We start from the raw sequence: 24841 nt of genomic DNA, 5'->3' as shown, positions 1-24841 counted from the left end.
CTCTTCTCGTAAATCATCATTTTGACGGATTAGATTCGCACGCTCTTCTTCTTCTCTCTTTCTTTCAATTAGTAATCTTTGCCTAAGCTCTGCAATCGTCACATTTCCTTCACTCGCTGTAACTGGTCCTTCGTTCCCAATTCTCTGTCCTTCGTCTGTAGAATTCGTCATTGCAGTATGGACACTCACCCTATCATAATCTATATCATTATTTTGTCCTTGTTCTCGCTGAGATCCAATTGGAATTTCTGTTCTTTGATGTTCGTCCACTCTTTCTTCTTCTTGATCAAGATTTGTAATTCATCTTTGTTCAGCAATTCTGTTACTCTTTCTAGTTGTCGTTCCTTGTTCAACAACAGATTCAATACTTACCATTTTTAGATCTCACTTTTTTCCTTAAAATCTATGATATACTATCAGGAATTATCATCCAGAGCTGTTTCTGGCGCCAAAAATGTAGTGGTAATTTTTCTTACAACTACACTCCACTCAAACTAATTCAATTACTAAGTAATCATTATGAATTCTTATTGAATCTTGGGAATGTTTACAAGTTGGATTCAAGTATTACAACAATCTTACTTGAAACTTAGATTTACTCTCTCTCTCTCTATTTTGATCAAGACTCAACCTAGAACTCCCTCACAAGTAATGACCTCTCTCCTTTATATAGGATTTTACGTAGTGGATGACAGCTAAGAAACCCATTATTTTCGGGATCACTATGCGACACATTCGCTCATATACAATCGCTCATCTTCGCATAGCGTACCTCTTTGCACAGTTCTTCACACTTTACTCATGAATTTGCTAACATCATCTGGTGCGTCATCTCAACTTTGTTGTGTGCGATTCTCTTCGCTTAGGTTGTATTCTTTACTTCGCTTGACTACTGATGTGTGCGATATTTTACTCCTACAAGGTTAGGCATGGCCAAGCTAGGATTTTGGCATAGTTTAGGCGCGGCCAAAAACTAGGGTTTTGGTATTGTTCGGGCGCGACTAAATTAGGGCTTGGCGTCGGGCCAAAGGTTACCATGCGTTAGCTGGTAACCTTGGACGGCTAAGATCCGCATCTTAGATGTAAAGGTAGCCGTCGATTGTTTCAACCCTTCGCTTTGGCAGCCAACGTCGTGAAGGAAAGGCTGGCATGGTTTTGGCACAGTGGTGCGGTTGGCATGGTTGGCATGCCTTGTCGCGGAGATGTGGCTGGCACAGCATGCCATTGGCACATGTGGCATGGTTGGCATACCTCGGCGTGGAGATGTGGTTGGCACATGTGGCATGGTTGGCATGCCTTGGCGTGGTTTAGGCGCGGCCAAAACTAGGGTTTTGGCGTTGGGCCAAAGGTTACCATGAGTTGGTTGGTGATGTTGAACGGCTAAGATCTGCATCTCAGATGGAAGGGTGGTCGTTGATCGTTGCAACCCTTCGTTTTGGCAGCCGTAAATGGAAGGCCGGCATGGCATGGTTTAGGCGCGACAAGGTGGCTGGCACGGCATGCCATTGGCACATGTGGCATGGTTGGCATGCCTTGGCACGGTTTAGGCGTGGCCAAAACTAGGGTTTTGGCGTTGGGATAAAGGTTACAATCGTTGGTTGGTGACCTTGGACGGCTAAGATCTGCGTCTCAGATGGAAGGGTGGTCGTTGATCGTTGCAACCCTTCGTTTTGGCAGCCGTAAAGGGAAGGCCAGCATGGCATGGTTTGGGCGCGACAAGGTGGCTGGCACGACATGCCACTGGCACATGTGGCATGGTCGGCATGCCTTGGCGCGGTTTAGGCATGGCCAAAACTAGGGTTTTGGCGTTGGGACAAAGGTTACCATGCGTTGGTTGGTGACCTTGGACGGCTAAGATCTGCGTTTCAGATGGAAGGGTGGTCGTTGATTGTTGCAACCCTTCGTTTTGGCAGCCGTAAAGGAAAGGCCGGCAGGGCATGGTTTAGGCGCGACAAGTTGGCTGGCAAGGCATGCCATTGGCACATGTGGCATGGTCGGCATGCCTTGGCGCGGTTTAGGTGTAGTTGCAGGAAATCCTACAACACACCCCTTGTACTATCATGACTATAATTTCTAGATCTAAATTTATTTGATATGAAAATAAAGATAAAGATAATGAAAATAAAAAATAAGACACAAGATTTACGTGGTTCGATCAATTTGATCTACATCCACGGGATTAGGTTTTACTAGGATCATTGAATTACATATGAATTACATTGAGACTCCATTAATGAGTATTTGGAGCTCTCTCTCTCTGGTTTTTGTGGAAGAATAAGAAGATAATAATAATACAAGTTACTTTTCTCTCTCCTACCTTTCTCTTTATATAGGATGCTACCTAGTGGATAACAGCTCATATACAATTAAGATTTCCCCTAATTTCGGATCTGGCTTGCGATGATATCACAAGCTTACAAATGTTAATTCCGCAGATCTTCCAATCTTCGCAAAGTTATTACATTTTTCTTATGTTTAAGCTAATATCACCTATTGTGTCGTTTCTCAAAGTGCTTTGCGACATTTTTGTAATGCGTTGTTAAGAATTTTGCGAGCGTATCGTTGTTGCGAAATTCTGATCCTACATCTTGCCTCTTTTTTCTTGAATATTTCTTGAAGAGCGATCTTCAGGAAAAAATCCATTGTTGTAGTTGTTGGAAAGAGATACGTGTTGTTGGAGTAGTCTTTGATCTTTGTTGATGAAGGAACGAGCGAAAGAATACTGGACTTGAAAAGTACGTACTTGCCTCTATTCTTTTGTGAAGTTCCGGAGCGTTGCGAAGTAAATAAGAAGTATCATCTCTTGAAGTATGCGAAGTATGAAGTATCCTTGAAGAAGTATAAGAAGTACTCAATCCTCGAAATATAAGAAGTATGAAGTATTCTTTGAGAAGTATAAGAAGTATTCAATCCTCGAAATATATAAGAAGTATCCTTTGAGAAGTATAAAAAGTACTTAATCCTCGAAATATAAGAAGAACTCTGCGAAGTAAATAAGAAGTATCTGTCCTTGAATAATAAGTATTGCCTTTATTCGTGCGAAATTATTACTCCATTTTTGGTGATGATTCTTATTGTTCATTAGCGAACGTCCACTTTGGGAATGATTCTTGCCGAGGAGATAAAGAACATAAAATGTTTTCTTGGTAATCCATAGTTGCCTCTGTTCTTTATCTATGAGGTTAGAATCCTTAAGAAAATGTTGAATGTGCGAATTGTTTCCTTATTCTTATCTTTGCCTCTGTCTCATGTTTTGTGCTCATGCAATAGTATAACCTCTTCAAGTTGCTTATAATTGTGAGAAATAATTGAGCGAGATAATCACATCATTCGGAAGAATCATATTCTGCGAAATTCTGACACATTCTGCGAAATTTTGAATCATTCTGCGAAATTCTGAATCATTCTGCGAAATTCTGAATCATTCTGCGAAGTTCTGAATAATCTTGCGAAATTCTTGAATAATCCTGTGAAATTCTGAATAATCCTGAATAATTCTGCTAAATTCTGCGATATTATTGCGAAATTCTGCAATATTATTCCGTACAGTTTTGTAAAGTACTTATGCGAATAAAATGCTTATGTGATGATTATGTTATGAAATGTGTATGCGATGTTTATGCTGTGAAATGCTTATGCAATGCTTTTATGATGCTTGTATGATAAGAATGCTTATCTATTGCAATGTATAGCTAATGTTTGTGTTACTTAGCTTATTTTGCACGCTAAAATTGATGTAGCTCTAAATTGCTTCCATTCTTCATTTATCTGCCTTTTTTTTTAGTGTATGCATTCTTCTTCTTGTAGTTATTGTTCTTCACAAGTTCTTACTTGTGTTTCATCTTCCCTCTTTCCTGCACTATTAGTATCTCATAACAGTATGATCATAATATCAAGTCTGCGGCATTTTCACTGCCTCAGTTTCATTTCCATATACATATTCACAAGCTTGTTTGCTTACATATAATCATTATCGCAAGCTTACTTGCTTACTCATTTTCTTATGTAGTCTTATTTTTCCTTCCTAGTTAAAGGTCTTATTTTGCCACCTCTTGTCATTGCGACAAAATCGCAGGACGTATTTGCACTTTCATGCAAAAACCCATTGATCTTACCTTAACTTTTTCTTTTGTATTATTGCCTCTTCAGGATTGTTGCGACAATATGACAGGCCTAAATATTCTTGTGAAAATAAAGCCCCATGACATTGCCGTCTTGCGACGAAATCGCAGGACGTCTTCACACTTTCATGTAATGACCCATTGATCTCGTCTTATCTTTTTCTCTAGTATTATTGCCTCTTCAGGATTGTCGCACAAATATGACCAGCCTTAATATCCTTGCGAGTAAACAGCCTCATGACATTTGTGTCTTAAGACACTTATCAGCTTCCTAATGGAGGGTGCCGCCCTTATCTCCCCCATGGTTGCCCTTTCAAGGAGGCGTACTTCTATCATACAAGGTTAGCTCCTCCCATCCGGTCTTAACAACAACCAGTTGTTTTCGCATCCTCTTGTCCCTTTTACCTATAGGGCTTATGGTTACGAGACTGCACCCTAAGTGGGGTTTTCTTCGGGCCGAGTGCAGTATAAGCCAAGACTTGTCAAGAATGGCAAGGTACGCTCCAGACGCCCCTGGCACTCATGACTCAACCGTGTACCTCGGCGCCTTGATCAGATTCCGCACTCCTTGGGAGAGTCCTTATTACCTTAGTCGCCCAACCTAAGTCATAATCTTAAGCTGAGAATCCAAGGTGCCTCTCCCGGATGGGCTTTATTGACCCCAAATCTCCATGACTCAGGTTCCGGGGGCGTTGTAACCTTTCCCTGAGCCATGCAACAGGTACCCCCTTATATGACGTACTTTAGGTCTTACATTTGCCTCTTGCGAAATTGTATTCGCGAACTAGGGTGTACGCCATAAAGGTTCGCCCCTTTCTCTTTTTGTTTCTGCGAAATTTTTGCGTCTCTTTGTTTCTGCGAAATGTTCGCGTTTCTTTATTCTCTCATTCGTCTTTTCATTTCTGTTATCTCTTTCATTCATTCTTTCATTTCTGTCATCTCTTTCATTCATTCTTTCATTCTCATAATATCATATCATTTGAATCAAAATAAATATTCAAGAGAAATTTTAATACATGGTAACTCTGAAATTTTTGTAGTTGTGAAATCTTTGTAATTCTGCGATTCTATCGCGTTTTGTAAATTAAATCAAAAATCTTTTTATTCTCTGCAAAAGAAATATTCTAGAGAAACATATAAATTGAATTTTCTCAGTTTTCTGTAATTTTGAAATCTCGAAATCTCTGTAATTTTGAAGTCTTTGTAATCTTGAAATCTTAGTAATCTTTATAATCTTTGAAATCTTGAAATCTTTGTAATCGTGCGATTGAATCGCTTTTTGTAAATCAAATCAAAAATATTTTTATTCGTTCCTAGTATAAAGTAAAATGTTCAAGGAGGTGGTACTTATCTTTCATGTGAGTCGCTATTGTTGTCAGAGAAGAGAATAAATTCCTTGAAATGTATGAATTTCGCGCAACAAAAAGAAGTGTGAGACGTGAGACTTGAACCCTTGACCTGCTTCTTGGATTTTCTCGCACCATACTAATTGTGCTAAGCCTCTCTTGCGAAATAATCAAAGTTCTTGCGAAGTAATCAAATTCCAACTGTGTGAGAGGCACTTCTGTATAAATTTCGCGTAACAAAAATAAACATGCGAGAAGCAAGAATTGATCTCGCGACCTGCTGCTTGCATTCATGCCTCGTGACCAATTGTGCAAGCTTATTCTTTGCGAAATATCTCTGTGAAATTATCATCAACTCTCTTCTGTGCGAAATAATCAAAGAAATATATGTGCGAAAAAATACGCATGTGTTGGGACTTGATCACACGACCATGAACTCATTAACTTCGCAGATGACCAATTATGCTGCCTCTTGTTTGCGAAATAATGAAACAATATTGCGAAATTATTCATTTCTTCGCTCTCTGTAAAAAAGAAGAAAACTATGTTCGCAGGCGAATTCGAACTTGCGACCACGAACGCACATACTGCTCTCTGGACCAATTGTGCAAGAACCTCTCTGCGAAATTAACGCATAACTTTTTTCCTTATTCTTTTATTCTCCCATAAAAATGAGAAGAAAATGAAAAATATGTGTCTCACCCGTGACCTATTTATTGTTCGCTCAGCCTTGAACCATCTGTGCGAATTTCTGTTTGTGATAGAAATTGCAGCATCTGCCTCTTATCTTTTCTTCGTCCTTCCTTAACTTCTTTCACATTTGCCTTCATCTCCTGAACATGAAAATCTTCCACTGAAACTTCCATTTTTTCCTTAAATTTCACCACAACAACTAATTTTTTCTCTCACTCTTTTCATGTCTTTGAATTGTTGATGATGTTTACTCCCTGAAAGTGTGATTTCTTCCATAAAATTTCCATTTTTGAACCTAAACTTTGTATATCTAGAAAAATATGAACAATAGCTAATCTTCATGGAAATTTTTTGAACCAACAAGCTACAGGAGGGATAAATCCTTTACTCCTCCCTGTTTCTAGCGCCAAAATGTAGTTGCAGGAAATCCTACAACACACCCCTTATATTATCATGACTATGATTTCTAGATCTAAACTTATTTGATATGAAAATAAAGATAAAGATAATGAAAATAGAAAATAAGACACAAGATTTACGTGGTTCGATCAATTTGATCTACATCCACGGGATTAGGTTTCACTATGATCATTGAATTACATATGAATTACATTGAGACTTCATTAATGAGTATTTGGAGCTCTCTCTCTCTGATTTTTGGGGAAGAATAAGAAGATAATAATAATACAAGTTACTTTTCTCTCTCCTACTTCTCTCTCTCCTACTTTTCTCTTTATATAGGATGCTACCTAGTGGATAACAGCTCATATACAGTTAAGATTTCCCCTAATTTCGGATCTGGCTTGCGATGATATCGCAAGCTTACAAATGTTAATTTCGCAGATCTTCCAATCTTCGCAAAGTTATTACATTTTTCTTATGTTTAAGCTAATATCACGTATTGTGTCGTTTCTCAAAGTGCTATGTGATATTTTTATAATGCGTTGTTAAGAATTTCGCGAGCGTATCGTTGTCGCGAAATTCTGATCCTACATTAGGCGTGGCCAAAACTAGGGTTTTGGCGTTGGGCCAAAGGTTACCATGCGTTGGTTGGCGAACTTGGACGGCTGCTATCCGCATCTCAGATGGAAGGGTGGCCGTTGATTGTTGCAACCCTTCGTTTGGCAGTCAACGGCATGGTTTAGGGCCGGCATGGATGTGGCATGAAGGCGTGGCTGGCATGGTTGGCCATTGGCACGGTGGTGCGGCTGGCATGCTGGCGTGCCTTGGCGCGGAGACGTGGCTGGCATGGTTTGTCATTAGCACGGTGGTGCGGCTGGCATGCCTTGGAGCGGAGGCGTGCTTGGCACGGCATGCCATTGGCACATATGGTGCGACTGGCATGGTTGGCATGCCTTGGCGCGGAGACGTGGATGGCATGGTTTCTTTGAATTAACGTTGTACAGTTGCAAGTTGTGTGAGAAAATGTGGCGTCCTGGTAAACCTCCCTGGTCTTGGTTGGTACTTCAAGTGACAGGTCATCATGCAGTTGGTACTGCGAGGGAGTTATTGGATCAACTACATCATAGTTTTAGATACAGTTTCTTTGATCCTCTACTATTATAGTTGGAAGGTGGTTTACAAACATCTTTGCAGATTTGTGTTGCTACTAAGCAATATAATGTTGAGTCACAGATTATTTGCAAGAGACTTACCTATCAGTTTATGATTTCCGCTCTTCGTGCCAGCAAGATAGGTGATGTGTTTTTGCAGCAGAAGGTCAGGTTATGTTTGCTTAATCTCAATTTGTGGAGTATAGCAAGTGATGGTGTTTTCACTTGGTTTTTCACTTCGCAACCAGAAGAACCTAGCTCTACAGTCTGTGGTAGTGGGTCAAAATCATAGATGTGGTGCAGCCTTGTTCCAAGGTTGTTGAGCAGCTTATAGGATCATCAAATCTCGAGCAACACATTAAGTGACAGTTACATGTTGTAACGGTTCCGAGCTACATTTTAGCAACAACTACAGGAAGTGCTCTAAATACATTACAAGCAAGCTTGTTGACAACTTCCAAGATGTTGCAGACTGCATCTACAGAGCATTTCGGCACTGGGCTGGACTGTGGAGTGGAAGGCACGCTGTTAAAATGTTATGTCAGGATTTTCAGAATGAGTCTCTTTTCATACTCCCCTTCACATGCGCCTGGGGTCTATGAAAATCTTGGTTTTCTGGAGGAAATTGAAATGATTCTTAAACTGTTGTTATGGGTAGAGTACTTGAGATGGAAATTCAAGTTGTTTTCAAATGCTTTATGGAGTACTGATGCGGCAGTTCATTTCTCATTTCATGTCATTGCAATAGCTCAAATTTATCCCTCACGAACTAGTCAGTATCCTCATTGGTATTACCAGCATCTGTCGGGATTTGTTTGTCATAGTTTACCCAATGCTGCACCAGTCAGCACGGGTATACATGAACAACGAAAGGGTGTAATACTTCAGTTTTAAATGTGTGGTTGTGGATTGGGTACTTGAAGTGTAAATTCAGATTGTTTTCAACTGATCTGTGGAGTAATGTGTTCCTTGAAGTTGTGGCCCATTTTCAAATTGTTGCACATTGTGTTGTGAAGCTCAACTGTGTACTAGTACGAAGGCTTCCTCAGTTTAAAGATACTAATGGGTCGGCACGAATGTCATCTTTCAGGAAACTTTCTGCTCCCTCATTTCTTATAATGCCCACATGTGTCATCAAACTGTGTAGTGAAGTGTTTGAACAACTAAAGGTTGATTTGGGGCTTACCACCAAGCTTTTTACTTCTGGTCGGTTTTTGGCAGAACTGTGTGATAAATTGGTTGGGAGTTTAGTGTGTCGATTGAGTGGTGGTGCTGATCGTGTTCTCTGGTTTGCTCATGCTTTCCCTAATGCTAACAAAATCTCCGTTGGTGACCTGTTGAAGATTCTAGAGCAATTGACGGAAAAAAGGGGACATGGAAACTACAAGCTACAACAACTTGCAGCCAATGACGATGCTCATCTTGCTCGTATACTAGTTTGCATTTCTGTGTGGATCTTTACTGCCAGTTTTTTAAAGCCACATGATCATTTTTCTACTTCTGATAAGAAACGTGAAGGGACATGTGCAAGACATATCAATTCTGTTCTTGTAGTTATCCCTGACTACACTAGATGCATGGCTACAAATGCTGCTTCATGGAGTGTTGTTCGGGTTGCATACCAAGCTCCCTATATGTTGTTGTGGGTGGAATTTTTGAGATGGAAGTTCAGATTCCATTACCAACCACTACTACCTTATGCACATGTTTACTGTTGGGAACCTGACATAGACAAGGTCAGTTTGCTGAGGGGATTTCTGTGTTGCACTACTACCTTGTGTTACCACCTAATGTCGTATGACCGCTGTGACTAGAATAGGGTGTGGCAACTCAGTTTTCATCCTTGAGGACAAGGATGTTTTCAAGGAGTGGGAATGTCGTATGACTTCTGTGACTAGAATATGGTGTCACGTATCCCATTTAGTGTTAGTATTTAGTATTAGGCTTATTGGTAGTAATTAGCTTGGTAATGGGTGTCTTTATAAATTGTAAGGGATGGATTAGATTTAGCCATGTGTTGGCATTGTAACCGTTGGATCTATTCAGTAGAGTCGAGCCTTATAAGCTCAGAGCATGTAATGAAACTCTCAAGAAAATGTTAATATAAATTAATCGTTCGATCGATTTCATGGTTGGTTCTTCTGAACTAGATGGCTCAGATCTTCGGATCAGAGAGGTTACAGTTATTGTTGATGGAAACCCTGTTGTTGTACATCTAGGTACACAACAGAATTGATTCGAGTTAATCAAATCGTTTTTGCTTCGATTGTGTCTTGTGTATTTACATAAGATTTATACAATTGGACAACTCTCTAACTAGTTCATTTGAGCCATTTGAACTAGTTATGGTGAAGAAGAATATGGTTGATATGAAAGTGCTCATATGGCTAACCATTTTGTTAACTATTGTTGAACCAACAAATGTACATGTTTGGGTACGGTTACACAAACCTAAAATCGTGCATTTCATTTGTGCGTAACAAGCTAAGTTTTCGATCCAACAGTTGAAAGATATTAGCTTGAATCTAATCAGGTTTTCATCTAACGGTGAATATTGAATGCTTTGTTACCAAGCTAACATTGATTGCAAACTCTGATTTGAAAGACTATATAAGGGAGAACTCTAGCAACTGGGAAACCTAATATCCACACCTCCTGTGTGATACTAGTTGTATTAGCTAGAGTCGATTCTCCTTTAACCTTAGGTTTCTTCTTAAAAACCAGGTTAACGACTTAAAGACTTAATTGGGATTGTGAAGCCAGACTGATACTACTTTCTCATAGTTGTGTGATCTGATCTTGCTGATTCTATCGTGTTGAATACAATCGTAACGATTGGCTTGAGATTAATATCTCCGATAGGCAAGATATAAAAGTAGTCACAAACATCTTCGTCTCATCGTTTGTGATTCCACAATTGAAAAAGCGGGGGTCTAACAACCACACCCAATATTTCGCTCAGCAATCTGTATGGACAAACTCTAATATACTTTCTAGAGAATCAACTAGACAGACAAACTCAATCTAGATAAAAGTATATCAAAGAGTTTATATCTCAATCTCTCAATTTGATCTTTACTAGAGTAAAGCAATATTGTCTATACCCCATGAACTGTAACATATATTGAGTATTAATGAACAAGAACTACCAACATAGAATTCAGAATTAGCTACAGCATGAGTAGTTCCCCGAATAAGCTCAATTCGCTTGCCACGATCAAATACAGAACAAGTGTAAACAAAACAAGGATAGAAACAAAAACCACCATCATTACAGATCCACAAAACACTATCAGGCAGTGTACCCAAGAATTCCTGCACCATTTCAGGTTCATACTCCCTAGTCCATATGAGAATCAAAATTCTATTTATCTTAGCTATATGAACAAACAACTTCCTCTCATCATAAAATTTGGAATCATTAACACATAAAAATTGAAATGATTGCACAGATGAAAAATATGATTTATACCCAAAGCTAAGAAGTAATCGAATAATCAATCTACCAGCACATTTACCTCTATCGAATAACAATCGAGAATCATCAATTTTGAAATGGAAACAAGCCATACCTAGAAATTTGCTGAGGACTTCAATAACATCAGTTTTCACCCTTTTCTCATACTGGGAATTCTCATCAACGGACAAATTATTCTTCCCATGAAATAAATATTGGGGAATTAACCCGAAATTGGGAGAAGAAAGCAACTCTAAATTGGAAGAATCGTCTACTTCAATGACAGGGGAAGGAATTGATTTGACCATGGCAGTAGTTGAATCCTCTTTTTCTTCAATCGATTGAGTCAACTCATCAAAATCAACAATCAATTTGTCGGCTACAACCATCTCTTTAGTCTTTATTTCTTCTATAACCGTAGCTTCTTCGACTGGTGACGAGTCTGGACTCAATTTAGGTACCGAGTCTACAATGAAGACCTCTTCCTCCTTCTTCGTAGCTCTCGTAATCCAAGCTTTATTAACGAATTGTTCTTCGAATGGTGGTACTTGAATGGATTCCCAACTGACCCTTGCCCAGGAGATTTCATTCTCTAATCTTCGAAGTTGATAATTTCTACTCCATGAAGATACATTGTTGGATATATCTCTATATTGTGTCTGCAGATCAAGATAATGGTTATAGGCTTCATTTTTTGCCCTAACTAGATACCAATAATCCCTAGATCGAAACGAAACTGATACCAATTGTTGTGTACCTAGATGTACAACAACAGGGTTTCCATCAACAATAACTGTAACCTCTCTGATCCGAAGATCTGAGCCATCTAGTTCAGAAGAACCAGCCATGAAATCGATTGAACGATTAATTTAGATTAACATTTTCTTGAGAGTTTCATTACAGACTCTGATCTTATAAGGCTCGACTCTACTGAATAGTTCTAACGGTTACAATGCCAACACATGGCTAAATCTAACCCATCCCTTATAATTGATAAAGACACCCATTACCAAGCTAATTACTACCAATAATCCTAATACTAAATACTAACACTAAATGGGATACGTGACACCATCTTCTAGTCACAGAGGTCATACGACAGATTCATGAACTCTATAGACACGGTTTGGATTTTGCATTCCTTAGTTTTTATAAATGTAAGTTCACAACAACTTAAGTTCACAGACTTAGTTCGCGGACTTAAGTTCACGGAAGGAGTTCTCAAACTCCAGCAGAATTTCTCGGGAAGAAAACTTTCGATAGTTCGCGGACTGGGTTCGTGGACTGAGTTCGCGGACTTATCTCACATCACTTATTCTGGTTTTCCTGATCAACAAAGTGTGCATACTTTGGTTCAAGGAAAAAGGAATTATACATATATGTGTTGCCACACAATGCTTATATCCAACAATGGTTATATAATCTAAACTCTCGTTTCAATCATTGAAACATTCTTAAAGGACGTTATTATATAGTTGCTATTCACAAACTATTTTTCGTCAAAGCAATTTTCAAAGTGATTGAAACATAACATGACTTTCGTCACTATGTAAAGATGAACTTGGCCAAAGAAAAAGCTTGCCAACACATATTTCGAGAAATAGATAGGCGAGATAAACTCGGCTCGAAATAGCAAATGTGTATAATCAAAGTCTATATAACAAAACGACTTTTGTCTCAAAATAAGAGATAGAGTAGATAGACTTTTGAGTGATAGATAAGTTCAAGTCTCCACATACCTTTTAGTCGATGAAGTTCCACCAGTTCCTTGAGTAGTCCTTCGTCTTTTATGATGATTTCCATGGAGTTCTTGAGCTCAACTACACTTTTTATCCTAGTCCGAGACTTAGCTATAGTAGACTAAAAATCAAGACTTATAGTTTTGATCACTAATATTGACAAACATGCTTGAGATAGCAACGCATGCGAGTTCGACCAAGCAATGCTCTAACAAGAATAAGTAAAAACAAATATAAAGATGATTTGAAAGATCCTACCAATTCTCAGAGGATGAATTGAATTAGATTAGGTAAATGAAAGGAAGGTAGTGTGTTTTCTGATAGATGCAAAAAATTAACTAAGAAATTAAGAAAGGATGAGTAAGGAGAAATTTCAATGAATGTAATAGATAAGAGCTCTATAAAACAGATTATGGGAAATGGAACATTTTCTACAAGCATCCTAGAAATTTAGTCGAGAAGAAGAGACAAGAAAATGAGTTGTGATCATAAGGTAATTCCAAAGAATGCTTGGGTATCTTCTACCAGGTTTATGCGATGTTGTGACAAGCAATTACACCATATTCTGTAGTATTATGTTTGTTTAGAATGTGGAGAGGAAGATTTTTTACATCCGAAACAAAGTCAGGTTTTAGCCTTCTGCAATCTTGATACCCGGCAAACGAGCCAACTTGGGAAGAAAACACTTGAAATGATTCGGGTGAAGTTAGAAATGTCAAGGCCTTCTAAGATAGAAAATCTCCAGAAGGATATGCCACCATGGATGGATGGTCAATATGCTCAAGTGAAGGAGGATCAGTACCTACAGAAGAGAGGAAAGCATGCTCTCAATGGGATTGGCATAAAACAAGATTATAAACAGAAGATTTGGTCTAACAAAGCATACTCAGTTTAGGGTTGGATTTTGTTTAATTTTTCTTTCAGGCGCCGGATTTGCTTTTTAATATTTTATATAGAAATGTTGGATTTCCTAATTATTAATGAACTAAAATTTTAATTAATTATTGGTAGCAGTATTTCGATGGATTCAATGATTTAACTTATAGGAAGAGGAAGAAAAAGAATCTTACAGAGGCCATATAAAAAACTAAACTTACGAATATGAAAATTAATGAATAATTAAGATTATCTCTTAACAAACAGAGACTATGAAGAACATTTTGACAAACACCTGATAGAAAAGGTTTGGAAGACATAAATTTAGAGGAAATAAATGAATAATCTTGAAAGAAATGGGCTAAGAAAGATAGAAAGATTAAAACATGTATGATTTGAGATACAAATCATAGGATTAAGAAGAATAGAAGGCAAATGAAGGATATATAACAGTCATAAGGATAAGATTCCAAAGTTGGAGATGCAAAATCAAGCACAACAAAGACATTATAATCAACGTGTCAAGCTATCAAAACAATCGAACGTCAAAGGGAAAATGGTACCTAACAAACATAGATTCAAGAATCGGAAAAACGACAATGAATATAAAAACTTAAAAGAGAAGAACAAGAACTGAAAAAGAAATACGAAAAAAAAGAGTTTGGCAATTTTATCCGCGTCCGGAAAGGATTTGAGAACCACGAAACGCTCAGATAGATTAAACTCTAACAACAACTGATACTGAATCCACCTCTTTTTCCCCTTCATCATCCCATAAGGCTAAGGAATTCCTATCAATTGGATTACTCAGAAGCCATGAAAATCGCCATAGCAGGAGAGACAAAAAAAGTATTATTTTGCCTAATTAATGTCAAGATCAAAAAGGAAAGAGAAGAAAACACTCATGGTCCATAACCTAGCCATATGAAATAAAATATAAGGTCATGTCAACTTTCAATAAGGTTTTCAACTTTCAACAAACCAGATAACAATTTGTTCCTATCGCTCCCTATCTGAATGACCTGTTGAATATCTCCATGTCTGAAGGGTTTAAGTTACAAGCAGCTTGTGATCCCCTCCCTCCCTTGGGAATAAACCTTCTCAGCTTCTCATCTTTCAACTCATCCTTTCCGTGCACAGCTGAGCATATCATATATGACCTTTTTTTCCCCTATAGGTATCTGATTATTAACCAACCAACTCATAGGATCATCATAATTTTTTTTTTTGAAGCATGCATTTTATTGATAGAAGATTAGGTTACAATTTGACATGGGTATGTGGTACTCACAGAGTCGTGGAAAATAATTTGACTAATACAAACCGAGATTGTTTGGTCCCAAATTTTAGTTGAAATATTTCTTTCTCTGTAGTTGTGTTGGATAACGGACTGTGAAATCCGTCGCATTCTATTCTTTATTTCTTCAATCATCCCTGAGATGTGCCGAGGAGGATCAGTAGAGGATGTGACGAAGAGAACAAGGTTTTCTGAGTCCATCTCGAAGACAACTTTTGGCCGTTGCCCTTATGTTGTTGTTCTTGATGCCAAAACCATAGCCCAAGTTTATGCAGTTAAAGCAGTTGTAATTCCTAGAGGTTGGGATAAATCCATAATTGTTCGTGCTTCAGAATCTCTGCAAATAAAATCATCACCTGCGAAACCTGGATGCCCCCTGGCTGCGCCATCTGTGTTAATCTTAATCCAATTCAAGTTTGGTGTGGACCATCCTGCCAAAATTGTCGAGATCCTTTTTGTATTTCTTGAGTGGTTAAGTAACGGTGAATCTCCTGGTAATACTGGTGTTAGAGCATAGCTCGGTTGAACTCACCAAGCGTTGGTATGTCAAGTTTGGTTGTCATATTTTAGTATCAAAACTCATCTAGAGTCGCTTGATTAAATACTAGAGTCAACTTCGTTTAGGTTAGACTATAAAGTCTAGGAATGTTGAGACATACAATTATTACTCCGAAGACCTGAATAATGTGAAGAAGTAACGAACTACAACGACGACATCATCCTTCCACTTGAGGTTAGTAATATTGACTTGAACTGTTTCATTCCTAACGTATCTTTCAAGTCGTGCTATATTGAAAACATAACTGCGAAGCTGTATATACTGTATATATTGTGTATAATACTCTAGTGATGATACATAATCATAATAGTATGATCATAGTATTAAGGAATTAGACTACGACGTATAACGCATATCTTTTGAACTTCGTAGATATAACATCGACATAATCTTGTATATAGTGTTATGATTATGTTTATGGGTTATGGTGAAGATTTCATCCTAGAAAACAATGTTTTACATTTGTTTAAAGGAAGTACATTCATGAACTTGTTTCGTGAATCGAAAAATAAATCAATAGGTTTATTGGTCTGGCTATTCATTGCATATCTTTGGATGACAAATATGTGTGAGTTAGTAGAACCGATCTTAACTCAGGTTATGTATCTTGGTATAACCGATCACAATGCCTAGAATTATGATTTGGTATGACCGGTACTGGTAACTGGTGTAGACGATCCTAAGTAATCACCATGAGATGGTATGATCGATTCTTGTAATTGGTGTGACCGATCCTGGTAATTGGTTTGACCGATCATAAGTGTCGTGTAACCTATCCTTATAATTGGTGTAACCGATACTAATGACTGGTATGACCAATCACAAGTAGGTACCATGTGTAGATGGAACCAATTGTTGTAATTGGTATGGCCAATCCTAGTGACTGGTGTGACCGATAACAAGTAGGTACCATATTAAGGTAGAATTAATCCTAGTAATTAGTATAACCGATCCAAACCCATGTATGTGACTTGGTAGGACCGATCACAAATAACCATTGTAATTTGGTATGACCAATCACATAGTAGTCTTGGAATACTGGCAAACCAATTCTAAACTTGTTTGGAAGTGTGGTAGAACCGATTCCAAGAAGCAAATCCAAGTAAATATGAAATAAGGATTTGCAGTGAAAAGATGTCAACATACTTTGAACACGAGCAGTAACTCTTATCATTTATTGTTCAAAGATATTCCTTGGTACTCAAGGTGATCCTTGCCGAAATAAATTAAGAATCTTTTAATTAAGGTTTTTGGTTTTATATGCTTTAATTACCAACAATTAATGCATAGCTCTAGAGAATAAAAATTAGTAATGTGCATTTACTAATTGGAGATTTTCTATTGAGATATTTCAGAAATATTGGACAAGCATTTATTGGAATTAGGAAAACCGAATTTGGGCATTCATTTCATATCTTGAGAATATTTTCGGTTTTGGAAATTCCTTGGTGTCCAAACATCCTTGTTCTATAAATACTTAAGTTTGCATTTCTGGCAAACTATCCTAAGAGCCAGACAAACTTCATTTGTTGTTGTTTCTGGTGGAGCCGTCTATTCGGAGAGGAAAGTATCCTAATTAGGTGAAATCTCTTACGACCGCTCGTTTAAAGAATTATGTCGGATCAAGAAACTCTACGAGTACCGTTGGTGGGAAACTAGAAAATTGCAGTGTTATTAGTTTTCGATTTGATTTGATTGGCTAACGTTTGTTCAAACTTTGATTACACCTAGTGTGTTCGAAATCTCTCAATCGAAAATCTCCAATTAGTAAATGCACATTACTAATTTTTATTCTTTAGAGATATGCATTAATTGTTGGTAATTAAAGCATATAAAACCAAAAACCTTAATTTAAAGATTCTTAATTTATTTCGGCACAAGATTACCTTTAGAACTAAGGAACATATTTGAACAATAAATGATAAGAGTTGCTGCCAGTGTTCAAAGTATGTTGACATCTTTTTACTGCAAATCCTTATTTCATATTTACATGGATTTGCATTCTTGGAATCGGTTATACCACGCTTCAAACACAAGTTTAGAATTGGTTCACCTGTTTTCCAAGACTACTATGTGATTGATCAAATACCAAATTACATACATGGGTTCAATCGGTTCTACCAATCAATAGGATCTGTTATACCTAATTATGGAAACACTAGTGATCGGTCACACCAGTCACTAGGATTGGTTACACCAGTTACAAGGATCGGTTTCATCCACACATGGTATTACTTGTGATCAGTCACATCAGTAATCAGAATCGGTTACACCAATTACAAGGATCGGTTACACATATACTCATGATCGGTCACACCAATTACAAGGATCAATCATACCATCACATGGTGATTACTTAGGATTGGTTACACCAATTAACAAAAACTAGTCATACCAAATCATAAGTCAGGCATTATGATTAGTTATACCAAGATACATAGCCTAAGTTAAGATTGGTTCTACCATCTCACACATATTGGTCATCCAAAGATTTGCAATGAATATCGATTCACTAAACAAGTTCATGAATGTACTTCCTTTAAACAAATGCAAAACATTGTTTCCTAGGATGAAATCTTCACCCTAACCCATTCACATAATCATAACAATGTATACAAGATTATGTCGATGTCATATCTACGAAGTTCAAAAGATAAGTATTATACTTCGTAGTCTAATTCCTTAATACTATGATCATAATATTATGATCATGTCACATCACTAGAGTATTATATAATATGTACAGTATATACAGCTTCGCAGTTATGTTTTCAATATAGCACGACTTGAAAGATACCTTAGGAATAAAACAATTCAAGTCAATATTACTAACCTCAAGTGGAAGGATGATGTCGTTGTTATAGTTCGCTACTTCTTCACATTCTTCAGGTCTTCGGAGTAATACTTGTATGTCTCAAGATTCCTAGACTTTCTAGTATAACCTAAACGAAGTTGACTCTAGTATTTAATCAAGCGACTCTAGATGAGTTTTGTTACTAAAATATGACAACCAAACTTGACATACCAACGCTTGTTGAGTTCAACCGAGCTATGCTCTAACATATACCAAATTTAAATCTTATGGAATTACAAAGTCTGAGAAGAAGAGAACTTTGAAATTTCTATAAATCTTATTCCCTGATCGATAGTTCTTAAATGAATGTATAATAGAAGAGACAAACTTTAAAATAGGAAAGAACAACGTTGATCAAGATAAGATTCTGGATATCAATAACAATCAGGTAAAGATAGTCTGACCGGGATTCACAAATCCCTTAGTGAAGACTTCGAAAGTCGCACTACAAGAAAACTTGGCATTGGCGACTACTTTCTTACTAACTGCAGTTGGTGGAACTTTTCAGTGACAACTTTTGGTAACCAAAAACAGCTCTGGCTGGAAGAGATCTCTAACAACCAGTTTTCCAGCAACAACTGTTGGTTGAACTCTTTAGCAATGATGACCTAACAACCGAAATATCATATTTGTTGTTATTGTCCTCCAGACACCATGGTAGGGTAACCAAAATGTACCATAAAAGGTATACTCTTTTTGTCACTTGTCTTACCCACCAGAAAACCCAGTTGGTAGACACCTAATCCAACCATCATATTGGTGGCGTTGCTAGTATATTTCGACAACTATTGTCTGGCAACTAAAAATTATAATAGAAGTAATATATTTCTAGCAAGTGCAGTTAGCCACCAAGACTATATGTCTGTGGACACCTTTACCAACTGTAAAAGTAATTATATGGCTATTAAACATTGATGAATAACGGGTAAATTGAATGAGGTTGATCAAACCAACGATATCGAGTGAGATTAATCATAGGCTAGAATTTAGATTCATATAAATCAAAAAAAAATATTCTTTGCCGGAATGATTTGTTAATTAATGAAAATTGAGTTTGAGTTTATATGAGAAAAATTTAGCGAAATTGATTGACGATATATGAAACTGAATAAGGCAAAAAAAAGATTAGCTATACTTGGATATTTACGTAAGTTGATTCTAAGAAAATTCAATATAATTTTAGAATTCAATTGATCTTATGAAAAATGCTTAGATATTTATATACCACCTCTTGTCGTATTTTGCTTTGATTGTATTTTAGAATACAATGACAATTATCGAATTCATCTCTTGTTGTATTCTGCTTATATATTTTAGGTCCTGTGTGATTTGGAAATCGGGTTTGTAAAATAGGAAAGTTCGAAATGTTGATATAATGAGTAATGACCTCTTCCACTAGGATGGAACCTTCATAGGGATCCAAACCCGCAAACGCTCGTCATATTATTTTTATTGATCTCTTTTTCAAAATGGGGATCTTCACTGAAACCATAAACCAACCGATGTTCGTCAGATTATTCTTGATGATGTCTTACATCTAAGTCGAAATATCTACTGGAACTCTAAATCTATTATCTTTGGACTTAGAAATTTTATCTAGTTGTAAATCACTGACAATTATTAATTCATTTCTCATTCTTCTGATCTGATTTATACTTATATATATTCCAGTTTATGCACAATCGAAGGTCGATAACAAAAAAAATAATTTGGTTTGAAATAAAAACATAATCAAATTTTACTGTAACTTATAAATTATTCTTCGGGTTTTTATCGTATCGAAGATTTGATAATAAAACCGAAAGCACGCTATCGGTTTACCCGCACATTCTTCTCAATCTGTACGAGGTTCCCAAACTAAATTTTCACCGTCCAGAAGGTTTTCTAATCCGTATGACTTTTCTTTTTCACGGGTCAATCTTTTTTACAAGGCCTTTGATTTTTTTCTCTCCTCAATTTCCTCTTTCCAATGCGTAATCCGAAAACACACGATAAAAGCTAGGAAGAGAGAGAGAAAGTTCATAAACTTAACCTTATCTTCTCTGTATCTCCGCCTAGGCTCACTCACCCTCCCATTCTCCTTTGCAGAAACCTAAACCAGATCTATAACTTCATTTTTCATCCATGGATTTAAGCCATGCCAATCTAATAATTATCTTCTTTCGTCAAAGATTTCTTGGTAAGTGTAACAAATCTCTTCTTGATTTCATTCCTATTATGTTTAATTTAAAATCTTTTGATTGAATCTGGTCATGTATTTGTTAGGTCAAGATGAAAATGGCAACAGTATCAGGGTCTTTTGATTTGGGAGATTGTGAGGAGGAACAATAGTTTAGGCAAAGAGTTTGGAAATGGAGGTCGAATGGTTTAGTTCTGTAAATAACCTAACAATCTCTACAGCGTTATCTCTTTAAGCACTCTGGTAACGACAATAACAATTGATCTCGTGCTTTGAGTTATGATTTGAGTTTGTTGTGATTTTTTTTGGTGAGATTTTAGGGATTTTGTTTTTGATTTTTTTCCCGTCTGTTTGGTGTATTGTAGGGTTAACAAACTCAAAACACTATTTCAGTTCAAGCTGATGGAATAGAGCGATGTGTTGATCAAACATCTAGTGGAAGCAATTTCTCACCACTTGCTATATGCAGGATCAACAGAGAATCAAAGAGAAGTTGTTCCTTCCATGAATTCCAGTTAAAATCCATGTTGGTGGTAATCCTTACATGTTTTGGGGTGCAGAATAGGAAGGTGTCTGGAATGGGGTTTTATTTGGGAAACCAAGCAAAGGTTGTTTCAATTTATTTTCAAGCCTTCCCAGTTTTTTTTTTTTTTGTTATTGTATAGTCGATTTTGTAAATGGTTAATGATCTGGTGGACCAAAAAATTCCCATATTGATCACTTTTAGGCTTGCAATAAATTTATATATGAAGGATAGCAACTGGGGCCTTTGTTTTCTGTTTTGATTGAGTAATAATGCCACAGTAGTTTTGAGTAGCTGTGTCTTACTCTTGTTATTCTCTCTAATTTTTTTTTCAGGTGTGATCTTCTTTTTGGTTTTAATTCACAGGGATTGCTGCTTCCACTGGATATAAAGCTATGATATAGTAAACCCATTACTATTTTGGGTTTTGGGTTATCACTATTCTAGTTTGCAAATGTTGGTTGCTTCAGTTCTTTGGAAGGTAAATCATTTGAGCTTATTTCAGTCAATAAACTTCTTTATTTCAGTTCAAAGATTACTGTTGGAATTTGGGGTTTTCTATATTGTTATAGGGAATTGAATAAGTGAATATGATGTAGTCTTTCATTCATCCGTTCTTGTTTATATTGCAGCCACTTGTTCATTTTCGTTTCATTTGCTTGGCCTGCTATAGAATTAGTTTTGGTACTACTGAAGTATTTGATACTTATTTTTTGGTGGTGCAGATCATTCTCGGTACATTCAGTTGCACATACCAGTACATCATCCAACTCATCTGGGTGAGCTTAAACGGCTTCCAAGTATCATCTGCTTGAAATGCTTGCATATGAAGAAGGGGGAGGTATATCTTACCGTGTAACATTGCTTTGTTAGGTTCTGAAAGCACTTTATCCTCGGTATCGAATGATATTTGAGAGTTGGAGTATGATAATTCTAGCTTTGATATGTTTGTTCTGTCATTTACTATTGATATAGTACTATACTTTCCTTCCGTATTTGAAGTTACTCTGTTTTGAATGCAGAGATTATTGGCAAAATAGGTTGTGAAATGATTTTCTTCACAGTGAAATTATGTTGTCGTACATTCTATGCAGCTAGAGTATATATTGTATTGCTTAATCTTGTTTATGGAAGGTCTAAAGGTTAATTGATAACTAAAGGTTCGTATCTAGTTTCATAATGTGAATTTTTATTCATATAAGTACGTTTTATGGGCTCCATTATATCTTGTCTGAATTTTAATTTGAGTTATGTACTGCTGGATCCAATAAATTTCGTTTGTAGCATCCATTCAGTTTATTAAACTTACATTTCTCGAGGAAGTTGTTAATGTGAGTAAGTAATACTTAACAGGGTTCAAGGAGGGGCTGTTGTTGTGTCACTTTCTTTATCGAGGACAAGTTAAGGACAGCCTCAAACATGGGGGGCTGCAGGATTGTTCCGTGTAGAGCTGGTGTTGGTTGATGCTCTCACGAGGGAGCACACAACTTAACAGGCAGATGAGCGGAACAAAAAGAAAGCAAGGTTTATTTTCTTTGTTTAAACTTGGTAATTGCATTGAATGTTAAACGGATATAAAGGCTTTTTATGTTTTTGGTTGTAGTGGTGTCTCGGACATTGATGATGGATGCTATGCAAAGCGCATTGCTCTCCAGAGCTGAAAAACCAGAGATTTGGAACGCCATCAAGTTTGGAACTGGTAACTTTTTTTACCTTGACTTTTGTCATTTTAGTAGCCATGTTTTGAGTTTTGCTTACATTAAGTTGTCCTTGGCAGTGTTGGAATTGGGGTTTTCGAGGAGCATACTCATCAAGTGGATTGCAAGCAACTTAGAATCATATTTCCGTTGTAATATCTATAGTATCCATGATAACAGCTTGTTTACATATTCTTAGTTAAGTGTTCAATCACACACATGCCTTGGGAACTAGTCTCTCTAAACTTTGATTTAGGCTCCTATGTGAATTTCACATTTTAGAAAGCCCTTGCTCTATCGTAATCATCTTATTACTTGCTACGATGGCTGCATCTTCATAAGATTATTTTGTTAATCATTTATTTGATTAAGTTCTCAAATACTATTCAGCAAGGATACATTTTGTTAATTAGAACTTAGAAGTCTCCAGCCACAAAAGCTACTAATCATTACGTATTCTTCATTTTGTGCATGTCAACTATTGGGGTTTTATCAACTATTAGAAATTAGCTGCTCGTGTTATTATTTTTGTTAAAAATTTCTACATTACATAAATAAAGAAATGCTGATACACAGTTAATTCCTTGGTTGCAGAACCTTTGTGTTCCTACACACAGTCCAATAACAGATATTCTGGAAACGGAGAAGGTTAGGTTCTTTGCTCTGCATAAGCTAAACTTTCATCAGTTGTCTTTTACAGACCATTCCGTGAACCCTCAGTTTCATATGTGCGCATAATTGCAACATAGATCATCACAGAATTGGTCAGCATAGGATTGTGTCCTAGGGGATGCATATCATTTAGTATTTCGTTGGACAGAAGAAAATTATGAAAACTTTTATCACTTTGTCATTATGGTTGGAACTTGGGTGACATTATGGAGTGTTGAAAATTAAATATTTTTCTTCCAGTGATTTACTGTTAGCTTTTCGAACCACTGACAGGAGAAGGCTGCAGCATAAGCAGCTGGAAAATCCCCTTCCACACTAAGTGTGAGTCCCGTCATTTGGCCAGTAAACATGGAAAACTTCTCATGAGAAGGTAATAGAGAAGTATTGCTCTTGACCAGGAGTTCACTTTTTTAAGTTTATATGCATTTTGTACTTGTGGTCTCCAAATTTGTTATTACAAATTAGGCGGGTGCAAGTGTATCATCAGAATTTTTTCAAACATGAATGGGTTGCTGCAGTGTAACGAACTTAATGGTGAAGGTGGTTGCAGAAGGACAAAGCCTCTTAGCTACACTGCAGGAAGCGTGCAAAGAGCTTCATTTGTTGATTTGGAGTTCTCTCATTGCCGCACTTAAGCATTTGTGTGGACTCATGCACAGCTTGTGAGTTTCCTGAGTTGGACTAGGTTTGAAGGCTTCGCTTCCCTTCCTGGACCCTGCAAAACACATACATACCAAAGGAACATATGGAAAGGGATGGAAAGGAACAGCTGGACTATGAATGGTCAGAGCTTAGTGAGTACAAACCCAGACCCTGACTTTCAGCTGCCTAGGTCCCGTGTGTCCTTGATGTTGTAGTATTTTGGTCAGTTTTTCTTTTTAATGCACAATGACGTTCCAAGTTTTTTGTTGTCTTATTTATTGGTTAACCAGAAGAGATGGATGGATTTTGTAGTTGACTTTGTTGTATTATTTTCAGAATACAATCCATCTGTTTTTGCATGATACGTTTGTGAGTCACTCTCTAGCAGCTCAAATTCGTTGTTGGCTGAGAGCCTTCACCAAGTGAAGGTGAACGACCGGACCTTAAGTTGGTCGAGTTCTCTACCAGTCACACTTTACGCCTTAGCCAGCCATTTTCTTGCGGCTAAACCCCTCTACGAACTAAACATTAGTGGATAAAACCCATGACCTTCTAAATAAGGCGTGGCTAAAATCCTTAACCACATCAAAGATGTATTAGTCTTCAGCAACAAATACTTCGGCAGGTGAAATA

The 24841-nt window shown here is 37.1% G+C and overlaps 1 protein-coding gene across 8 annotated transcripts; it reads left to right on the top strand.

The window, feature by feature from the left end:
- Positions 1 to 20513: 20513 nt before the first annotated feature.
- Positions 20514 to 24572, top strand: LOC113318709. Of its 8 annotated transcripts, none has more exons than XR_003344776.1 (12): positions 20514 to 20674; positions 20761 to 20917; positions 21040 to 21282; positions 21564 to 21678; positions 21923 to 22038; positions 22220 to 22357; positions 22551 to 22721; positions 22801 to 22896; positions 22975 to 23046; positions 23489 to 23542; positions 23840 to 23936; positions 24085 to 24572. XR_003344776.1 is itself a non-coding variant. In XM_026566928.1 (6 exons), exons 2-6 carry the CDS (start codon positions 22661 to 22663, stop codon positions 24230 to 24232), a joined length of 456 nt encoding a protein of 151 aa, XP_026422713.1. In that variant the 5' UTR covers positions 22045 to 22357; positions 22551 to 22660; the 3' UTR covers positions 24233 to 24572. The 8 variants fall into 8 exon arrangements, 1 of the variants encoding a protein (XP_026422713.1); XR_003344777.1 differs by having other exon boundaries at positions 21533 to 21678; positions 22292 to 22357; XR_003344775.1 differs by having other exon boundaries at positions 21533 to 21678.
- Positions 24573 to 24841: the final 269 nt, after the last annotated feature.

This window comes from Papaver somniferum, chromosome 10, assembly GCF_003573695.1.
Source record: "Papaver somniferum cultivar HN1 chromosome 10, ASM357369v1, whole genome shotgun sequence".
Lineage (NCBI taxonomy): Eukaryota > Viridiplantae > Streptophyta > Magnoliopsida > Ranunculales > Papaveraceae > Papaver > Papaver somniferum.
This window is presented reverse-complemented; position numbering and strand designations above follow the sequence as displayed.

Coding starts and splice junctions, on each gene's coding strand:
- LOC113318709 (XM_026566928.1), top strand. CDS start 22,661: ATGCTCTCACGAGGGAGCACACAACTTAACAGGCAGATGAGCGGAACA. Junction 23,543..23,839: donor ATATTCTGGAAACGGAGAAG/GTTAGGTTCTTT, acceptor AACCACTGACAG/GAGAAGGCTGCAGCATAAGC. Junction 23,937..24,084: donor GGAAAACTTCTCATGAGAAG/GTAATAGAGAAG, acceptor GGGTTGCTGCAG/TGTAACGAACTTAATGGTGA.